This window comes from Lagopus leucura, unplaced genomic scaffold, assembly GCF_019238085.1.
Source record: "Lagopus leucura isolate 7727_CA_CO unplaced genomic scaffold, USGS_WTPT01 Super-Scaffold_100008, whole genome shotgun sequence".
In the NCBI taxonomy this organism is placed as follows: Eukaryota; Metazoa; Chordata; class Aves; order Galliformes; family Phasianidae; genus Lagopus; species Lagopus leucura.
Window position 1 is genome coordinate 11748361 of NW_024962265.1, and position 10238 is coordinate 11758598.

Consider the following 10238-nt stretch of genomic DNA (forward strand, 5'->3'; position numbering starts at 1 on the left):
GTAAAACGTGTAGAAAACGGGATTGATAAACGGGAAAGGTAAAACGGGAAGAAACCAAACAAATAGAGCAGAATGGCGAAGAATCCCAAAGCTAAAAACGCAAACCGTATGCCCCACGGCCCCACTCCCCAACACTTCACGGAAGCTTCTTTACTCCCGTCCCAACACGGCACCTGAGACGCGGCCCACGTCCGCCTGCGTCAGGCCGCGCAGAGGCCTTTACCTCGTAGATCTGGACGAGTCCGTGCCGCCTCAGGTAGGAGCGAAGCTCGGGGCCGCCGCCGCGAAGGGCAGCCACGGCCGCAAGGCGTCACGGTCGCGTAGCAACGGGCCGGGATGGAGGTGCTGCCCCGGGCCTGCCCGCCCCGCCCCGCCCCTTCCACACACGCGTTGGTTCCCCGTGAAAAACCGAGGGCAGCGATTAGCCCTCGGGGTGTGTCCGTGCTGGGAGGGGAAGCGCGGTGCCTCCCGCTTTGGTCAGCACTTACGCGTGTCCCTGGGACACGCACTGTACCCAGCGCTGTGCTTTGTTAAGACAGCGGTATTTTCACGTCGTTGTTGTAAGAACAAGCCGAAGCAGAGTCGAGCCGCGGCCGAACCGGGTGGACTCGCCATCCGAGCCGGGCACACAGCTCTCAGCGCAGTGGGGCGGCGCCGGATGCGGCATCGGCTTCCGCAGACGGGGAAGATGGGCGAGCGGCGTATCGTGAGAGCAGCCGTGCTGGGGCTCGTGCTCGGCGCCGGCGCCTGCTACTGCTACCGCCTCTGGAGGCGGGCAGCGGGCCGAGGGCGGCGGCGGGGAGCGCCTTGCGTTCCGCCCTCAGGTGAGGAGGAGGAGGAGGAAGAGGAAGAGGAAGAGGAGGGGCGGCGGCGGCGCGGGATCGGCAGCGCAGTGCTCCCGCTACCGCAGTGAGCGCCGGGAAGGCCCGCTGCTGCGGGGCGGGCTTACAGCCGGAGTCTCCCCTGGAGAAATTCAGAACCGGCCTGCTTGCTTTCCCATGTAAGGCAGCGTTGGGAGCCTGCTCCTGCAGGCCTTGGAGCCCCTGCGGTTCTGCGATCCTGACAGAACGGCCTTTCTCTGTTCGCGAGTCTCCATCACGGAGCAGCGCCGTTCTTATCATCTGGGCTGTGGCTCTGTCAGAGGAGCGCGGTGCGCGAGCACATTGTCACCAGCGTGATTTCTGCAAGCAGTAGGCTGCAGATCAGAAGGCTTATTCACTTTCCTTGTAATGTCCAAACAGATCTCCACATTTCATCTTGTGGGACGCAAGGAAAAAGTTAACGTTTGGTGAACATTCCCTGTAATTTTGCAAGGGAGGTTTGCTGTTAATGAACCTTAGAGAAATACACCTCAAGCTTTTGTTACACATTCCTTTTCTTTTCCTTCTTTTTGTACCTTGAGAAGAAGTAGTCACGGGATTCAGGAAAAAAGATGAAAGTTGTGCTGTGGTAAAGCAAAATCTTCTTGCCTTTATATGGTTGTTGGGTACAGTCAAACATAGAACATGTACGTGTTTGTGGCCAGTGGGTCGAGGGAGGTGATTCTCCCACTCTGCTTTGCCCTGGTGAGGCCACATCTGGAGTACTGGGTCCAGTTCTGGGCTCCCCAGTTCAAGAAAGACAGGGAACTGCTGCAGAGAGTTCAGTGGAGGGTCATGAAGATAACTGGGGGCCTGGAGCACCTCTCTATGAGGAAAGGCTGAGGGCTGGGGCTGTTCAGCCTGGAGAAGAGAAGTCTGGAGAGGGATCTCATCACTGTGTATAAATACCTGAAGTAAAAGAGTCGAGTCACTGGGAGCAAACTCTTTTCAGAGGGGTGCAGCAATAGAACAAGGGACAATGGGGAGAAACTGGAACTGAAACTCAACTTGCTAAAAAAGCATTCATTGCTAAGTGAAATGTCTCAAACTTGGTATTATTTAATTTTTAAACAGTGATGGAAGAAATTCCTCCATCACCCCACAGCATGGACGCAGACGCTCTACAGAAGCTTATTCATTTGCTCAAGGCCACAGATGATCCATTAATTCAGGAGCAAGCTTTAATCACTCTTAGTAACAGTGCTGCCTTCTCTGTAAATCAAGTAAGTATTGTTCTGTAGAAAACAACAGCGTTTCACTACCCATCAGTATGGAAAATGAAGGGTGCTGTTTTGCTTGAGAGTGTCACAAGATTGAGAGCTGGGCTAACCTGTATTCTGAATCTTGTGTTTTATGTTTATGCCTTAATTTCATGCTAGTCCAAAGAATGCAATTAATCAGCCTCACAAGATTTCTGTGCTTAATATTTGTATGCATTAAATGTACTCAAACTCTCTACAGCATCCTGTATTTTCAAAGTGCTGTAAATATGTCTTTTGTTGCCTTCAGTTATATAATGTTAATTAAAAGGCTGAATTTGAGACAAGTTAAATAATCTCAGGATCCAATCTGAAATCTACTGAAATATTTTCAAGTAGCTTTGATGTTTACAAAGCTGTGTGCCATTTGCAGCAGCTTCCCTGCCATCCAGCTCTCTTTGATTCAGTTGGAAATATGATGCAGAAAAGCTTTGGCCCTAAGCAGGACTGTTCAGAATTTCATTTGAATTAATAGATCCCAAATTCAAACGGCAGCTTAGTGATTACATGTTTTACAATTAACAAGCTGCATCAAATCCTTCTTCAATTAAGCACTAGCAAAATGTAACGGGTTTTATTCTGCCTGCTTTAGGAGCCTGCTTAATTTGCAAGCTCTTCAAAATTCTATTATTTTATGGGCAACTCTACAGAAGGTTTTATGCTGTTGGTGTCTCTCAAATGAAATTACATTCCAGTGTGATTTTGATACTGTGAGCAGGTGGCAGTTTTAAAATAAATACCATAATTTAATTTTGTATGCAATCATAATACAAAAAATAACAAACTAACACTTTAAACAGAGTAGTCTGTTCTGAAAGTTTTAATTTACACAATTCCCTTTGCACAAAAATAAACTTTGAGTAAAGCTTTCAGCATTTAATTCAAAATTTGCAACAATTTTATTGAGTACCTTTTATATTTCAGGATATAATTCGAAATTTGGATGGCCTTTCTGTAATTGGAGGGATGCTCTTGGATTGTGTTCCCACAGTTAAAGAAAAAGCACTAAATGCACTTAATAATTTGAGTATGAATATTAAAAATCAGGAAGAGATACAGGTAAGTTTATTACAAGGAAAAAATAAAATGCTAAAATGTCTTGAGGTTAGACCTGAGAGTCATCAGCTGTAGATGAGCTGTGCACCCTAAAGCCAAACAGATAACTTAATGCATTTGTATCACTGGCAATTTATTTTTGAAAAAGCACCAAGGAAACTGGGCAGGATGTATTTAGCTTTCACCAAGCGCTGCTAAACAGAGATACTGCTGTTAGGTTTATAGGGAAATAATGTGAGGCAAAGTGATTTCTAAATATCCTTAGAACATCAGTAAGGTCGTGTAATAAGATGGGTAGCATTCTGAGTCTCACATGACTCCGTAGGCAAGGGAACTGGATGAGAAAATGGTAATTGATCCCTTGGGCTTGTTTGTGACCCACTTCTCAGTGTGGTGTTTTATTCTTTAAAAAAAAAAAAAAGTCTGTAATAATGGTAATAAGTCTTGCTGATAAATACAGTAGATGGTACAGATGAGATGGGACCAGCCATCAGAAAAAGCCTCTTTTGGCATTATTTGATCAAGAAGTGTCCAAGCAGTGAGCTTACATGCAGATTTGAAGATTTTTGGAAGCTTCTTCAGTAGCATGATAGAAAGCCACTTTGATTATACACTGTCATTTATAGCACCTTTAGTGCTGAGCAACTTTTTTTAAAGAAGTGCTTGCCCATAGCACATATTTATATAGACATGTAGGTAGAAAACAACTCCTTTGACGAAGGCAAAGTAATTTTTTTCTTAGCACTCACAGAGTTCACTGTGTGATATCATTCAGAAGAAAATTTTGTAGATAATAGTTGCCAGTGTCAGTTGTCATCACTAATCCCAACACGTACTCCAGTGAATGGACCATGTAATTGGAAGGAAGGATTTCTTTCCAAGCCTTACCCTTGGCTTGCTCTGAACATTTAAGACCTTAGTTGCTTTAAGTAGGTGATTTTCAAAATAACCTCTTGAAGCAAATGTACCACTTCTGAGGTGGCGTCAAAGCAATTTGAGTTTTCAGAGTAATTTATGCTTCAAGAAAGTTAGGGAGTGTAAGTCTGGCCTGTCTCCTTCTATCAGGTCACAGTATTTGTATGTATTAAAAATGAAACAAAACATAAATGCTTGTTTCTAAGTACCTCGATCAGATTATGTATTCAACAAGCAGTTCAGTAGGTATTTATGCTCCAGTTTCTAGACTATTGATGCTATTTGTGAATAGGAAATCTGCTTGTCTCAAAGAAATGTCTTTCCTTTTCATCTTCTCTTTTTCCCAAGGTATATATTATGCAAGTTTGTAAGAACATTGAATCAGCTCCTCTGAACTCTGATCTGCAGCTAGCTGGACTCCGATTGTTGACAAACATGTCTGTTACCAACGACTATCATTATAAGATGATAAACAAGATTCCATGCTTTCTTCATTTGCTTTCAGAAGGATCTGAAAGGACACAGGTATTGAGTACTGTATTGTTATAAACCACTTATGAAGCTGTTTCACTTGCCTCCTTTCTACTGTTTTTATAACATGGTTTAGAGTGTGCTTAGAAAAACAAGTATTTATTGGCAGTAGCTGACAGTCCATAAAATATGTGATATTCATATTGATATTACTTACTCCACATAAATTCAGGAAGAATGGAGAGAGAGAAGGAAGAGAATCCTGATAATGCAATTACTGGGCTAGAGCTGTAGCTGTGTGCACAGTTTTTGCACACTTCCTTTACTACAGCAGCTCTAGAGTTCTGCTTACCAAACACTGCAATTGCACGACAGGGCAAGAAAGATTTGCATTTGAAAGACTTCATAGATGCATGAATTCCTGGGATATTACATCGATATCAATGCACTGAATTGTTCTCCCAGATCAAAAATAGCTTTTAGAAATACGAAGTTCCATTAAAGTTACTAGATATACTTCACTGAAGTGCAATAAATAACACTTGGCCTTTTTTCAGTGTTTATATAAAAGATTAGTGCATCAAAGTCCAGGAAAGGACAAAGCTGTGTTTGTGTGTGCTTCTGATCACGTTTTAAGTGCTTGTTTATTTTTTAACCCTGAATCCTGGTCCTTATTGCTTGTTCTTCAGATTAACATCTTCCACAGTCTCACCTCCTGCTTTTAAAATACTAAGGAATTTCAAACTTATGTAAGCCTTACACATGTAATTGTGTGAAAGCTTAAATCCTGAGAAAAACCAAAATCTATAATCTTTTCCATGTTAAAAAAGATGACAGTACAGACTATACTGGAGTCCCTACAGTTTGGTGACCATGTTAAAAGAATGATTTTTATGACTTTCCTTGCTTTAGTGAAAAATCCAGATTCTCTGAAAGAAGGTGAGAATTTGTGTTTGGAGACTATCAGAATAAAGGAAACCAGAAGATAGCGGGCTACACTAAAAAGTGATGGGATATGCTCAGGGTAGAGAGAGATGACAAAGGCCAGGGAGCACTAATGTCTGTTCACACATTCTGGTTCTGGAGACTGCAATGATCATGTATGTTTCTTATTTCAGATACAAGTTTTGAAAGTCCTTGTGAACTTGTCTGCAAACCCAGCTACAACAAGACATTTTCTCAAAGCTCAAGTAAGGTTTTAGTTTTTTTTTTTTTTTTTTAGCAATTACTTACGTGTATGTATGTAGATGTGTACGTGTAATATGGCTAAATTCCTCTAATCCAAGTTTATATGCAACTCTGAAGTAAAATTCTAGTAAGTACCTGGTTCATATAAGTAATTAGAAGCATACGTTCTTTCACAGGTTAACATTTTAGGTTGTGGTGTATTACAGATTACATTAACTGCAAATGTATGGGGCGTATGCACTTGCAGGCACTTGGTGGTCATACTTCCTGTATAATATTTCAGATCATAGGATCACAGAAAAGTTTGGGATGGAAAGAACCTTACAGATCTTAGAGTTCCAGCCCCCCTGCTACCCACCAGTAGGCTCCCCAGGGCCCCATCCAGCCTGACCCTGAGTAGTTCCAGGGATATGATATCCACAGCTTCTCTGGGCAGCCATGCCTGTGCCTTACTGCTCTCATAACGAAGATTTTTTTCCAAATGTCTAATCCAAACCTCTTTTAGTTTAGAGCCAAATAGTAGTAAGGTGGAGAAGCCTGTTCTTGCTTTCCCTTTTCACCTTTTCAATTGCTTACACACCTAAGAAAAATAAATTCCACTGAAATCCCCACCTCTTTATTCAAATGCATCCATAAATCTTCTTCTCTCGGCGTTATGAATAACTTTTCTTGTGCATCGCTTGTCTTCATGGAGAACTTTATCTGACACTTCCCATTTCTGGCTTAACATACACATTTATTTCAGTTACATCCTTTTCTCATACCAAAAACAAAAGATTTGGGGCTGGAATGGTTCTGCACCTTCTTCCTCCTCACTAAAATATGTTTCTTAAGATATGTAGTGGCTGATTTCAAAAGCAAACTTTTTACTTCTGAGGTATTTCCCAGAAGCAGAACTAGTCTAGATACTACTGGATTTTCACAATTAAAAAAGACTAGGGTAGGCATATGTTCAGTCCTCTGTTGAAAGTATATCCTGCCCAGTTCTATCAGACACGTTAACAAACGTTCAGATCACCACAGAAGGCAAAAGTAAAATTACTTGAAGAAAAGCAGGCTCTCTTACAGACAGAAAGCTTCCTGACCACTCTATTTTAAAAAACTGAAAGTATGAAGTATTAATTAGCCTGTGACACATCTTTTCAAAAGAGCAAATATGAATGCTGTGCAGGTTTCCTGCACGATGTCTCATTATGTGTAGTTCTGGTATTTCACAAGGTTTCTGACTTAGATTGTTTAGGTGCAGATTTCTTTTCTATTTTTTAAAGTTAGATTTAGCTAGATGTACATAGCACTGATGATTAAATATGGATGATTTATTTGATGTCCTAGGTGCCATCACTGTTGTTACTCTTTGACAACTGCATGAACACAGATATTCTGCTCAGAGCCCTGGTATTTGCAGCAAATTTGAAAAAGAACATGAACAGTGAAGACAGCATCATGATAGAGGATGAATACAGTGAAGACTCTGTTTTCTCTATACTCTGCAGGGATTCTACTGCATTTGCTCAGAAGCTGGCATCTTTACTGCATCACCCTGACACAGATGTGAAAGAGCAAGTTGTGAGACTACTAACACAGTAGTAATTTACTAGTGACTGACAAATATCTTAAGATTAGATATTAAAAAAATGCTGAATATTGCTATTGTACTTGGCAATCAATCACAAGAGACTCTATGTTAAACAGACTGCGGAGTATAACAGATTTCTTGTAAAAAGCAAGATAAGAAACAGGTTACTTAGCACTGAGAAACCACTATACAACTGGTATATGTAAACAGAGGGAGGCACACTTTAAAGCACGAAAGCTTTTACATGTACAATGAACATTTTAAATTCATGAATAAGGTCTATCTAGATATTCTTAAGGTTAGAATTTTCGTGCCTTAGATATTTACAGCTGTTGAATAAGCATCTCTATAATGATGCATTAAAGATTCAGCAATCAGAGCTTAGTTGTTTCCATTTTATTACTGGTACCTGTTAAACAGCAGCTATTTAGTTTTTTTTAGTTTTAGTTGAAAAACAGTGCCAGTATTTTCAATGAAAAGTGCATATTAAAATTATGTAGTCATATGTTTAGTACATCTATTCCATTTAGTTGAAGTACAGTGCAGTCAGACACAACATGAAACGTTTCTATACTTTAGCAAAATCAAAGGATTTTTATCTCCCTTAGAGGACTGATAGCTTTAAATGAAAGCATACATGCTTTTCAAATTACATTACCGCATCTCTGTATTATCTTTGTTAAAAGAAGCCAGGAAGAGCAATATCATTCACATTTTTACAAAAGCTTCTGTTCTGTAGCAGCCCTCCAGCCTGTGTGGAGAGGCTTTATGAGAGCTCATGGGAGAGTTCTGTTCCTGGAATGTTATCAGAACAAGTGCTTCTGTTGAGTTAGCCCCCATATATTTTCACTCACCTCTGCAGCATTAATTCAAAGTTAAATGGAACATCAAAACATTGCAAAGGAAACTGGAGGAAGTTTCATTGATGAGCAAAGAACATGTAGTAGAAAATACTGTATACCAAAACAAGACTACTAAAACTTCCAGAATGCCACATTATGAAGACACTGTGTATTAGTATTATTATTATTATTTTTTTTTTTTAAGAGAAATGCATTACCTAAACTGTGACCAGATGCTTCATCTTTAAGTTAATACACACACTCAACTGTTAATAAAATACTACCTTTTTCTTTCTGTATGTTCTCTAGATATCTTACTTATTTTCAGTAGACAACATTTTCCAAATAGATAATGCTGCAAGAAAAGTATGACCTGGAAAATACAACTTATCTGTGCCTTGATCAATGAACTGGTAAAGCCAATTAATCTCTACAAGTAGTTTTAATTCAACAGGAATACCATTAAGGCAGAAGTACACATTAACATGAATCCCAAATAGAACTCTGTCCATCAATGCACTTATAGTGAACTTTTCTTTCTCCCTCCCACTGGTCCAAACCCAGTCCATCTTACGATACACAAATTGTATTATAATCTCATAGTGTTTTGCCAGTTTTTGATTAAAAAATAAAATAATAAAAAAATAAATTAATTTAAAAAATTATATATATATATATTTATATATATTTATATATATAAATTTATATATATATATATATAAAAAAAAAAAAAAACTCTTTTGTATTTAGCAAAGATAAAGCCTAGGCCAGACACTGAAGAGTCACTTATTCCACCTTCTTTGCCTTCTAAGACAAAAAGATATCAGTCTATTCTTGATATATCATCTGATTTTACCAACATTTCCTTTCTTAATCTCAGCAGTGGAGATGCTTTGATGTTCCTCTCTACCTACCCCACTCTAAAAATCAGTTTCTGTCAATTGCCAAAGGACATGAATGAATTGAAATGACCATTGTCCTCTTTATCTAAAGCACAAGGAAGCATATTGCATTCTTGCTTCAGTCTTCTGGTCCATATCTGTTTTAAAATCTTTTCTGCACAGAACAATACTGCTGAGGTGTTTTGAAATAATGCAAGACTGTCCAATGTGTCTTTATGAAAGGGTCTTAATTTTTTTTCTTTAATCTTCTGCCCCACACCTGGTGGAATCTTATCAGCACCAAGCAGAACAGCTGTCACTATTGTACATAAAAATACATCTAAACACAAAAGTACATCTAAATAAATACAGTAAGTACATCTAAACCAAAAACGTTTGACATTGCTGATGTTTAAGGCACCGATCCTTGTATCTTGCTGCTTATCTACATATAATAGCTACTCCTTCAGTTTCATTTTTTCCTTCCTAAAATACAGAACTTTACACAATGCAGTCTAATAGTTTCGAAATGAAAAAAAAAAAAGTTTTAATAATGTCCTTCAAAGATATCCAGCAACTTGGTCTCCTCCAAAATATTACACATAATAGACACTACACATCCAAGTCATTACTGAAGCTACTGTGTAAATAAAAGGCCCAACACAGACTTGGTCTGAAACATCCTCGTGGAAATCAACACTGAACTACTAGCAGTAGTTTTAAACCAGTTTTGAACACATTCTGGTTATTAGATTCATAGCAAAAATACCTTTTCAAATAAAGAAATCTTGATGTTTGTTAAATACGAATTACACTACAGGAATATAAGATAGTTTTGCTTACAGATAGTTTAATTACCTACTCCAGAAGCCTTCCTCAGCATTAATTTGTTTCCTTGTGCTGTTCTTTGCTGGCATTAAGCTCTTTAAGATTTCTAGCATGTCCTAGTGTTGGCTCCTAAAAGGTAACTGTTCCAAACTGAAGCTCACTTGCAGGGTGAGATCTCCTTGAGTGGTTTTAATTAGTTGGCAGAAGTCAATGCCTTAAAATCACAGGGAATTTATTGTTTTCATTGATCTTGGTGAAGTATAAGCATAAAATGCAACACACAAAAGTAAAAAAAAAAAATAATAATAATAATAATCACAAAGTATTTATGAGTTATGAAGCAAAACAACCACCATTATTAC

General features: G+C 39.3%; 1 protein-coding gene across 3 annotated transcripts; it reads left to right on the plus strand.

The window, feature by feature from the left end:
- Positions 1-658: 658 nt before the first annotated feature.
- On the plus strand, positions 659-8462 carry ARMC10 (armadillo repeat containing 10). Of its 3 annotated transcripts, none has more exons than XM_042872505.1 (6): positions 659-824; positions 1935-2083; positions 3044-3178; positions 4439-4615; positions 5680-5751; positions 7082-8462. In XM_042872505.1, the coding sequence occupies exons 1-6, from the start codon at positions 659-661 to the stop codon at positions 7334-7336; spliced, it is 954 nt and encodes a 317-aa protein (XP_042728439.1). In that variant the 3' UTR covers positions 7337-8462. The 3 variants fall into 3 exon arrangements, with proteins under 3 accessions (XP_042728439.1, XP_042728441.1, XP_042728442.1); XM_042872507.1 differs by lacking the exon at positions 659-824 and adding an exon at positions 889-1288; XM_042872508.1 differs by lacking the exon at positions 659-824 and adding an exon at positions 1313-1449.
- Positions 8463-10238: the final 1776 nt, after the last annotated feature.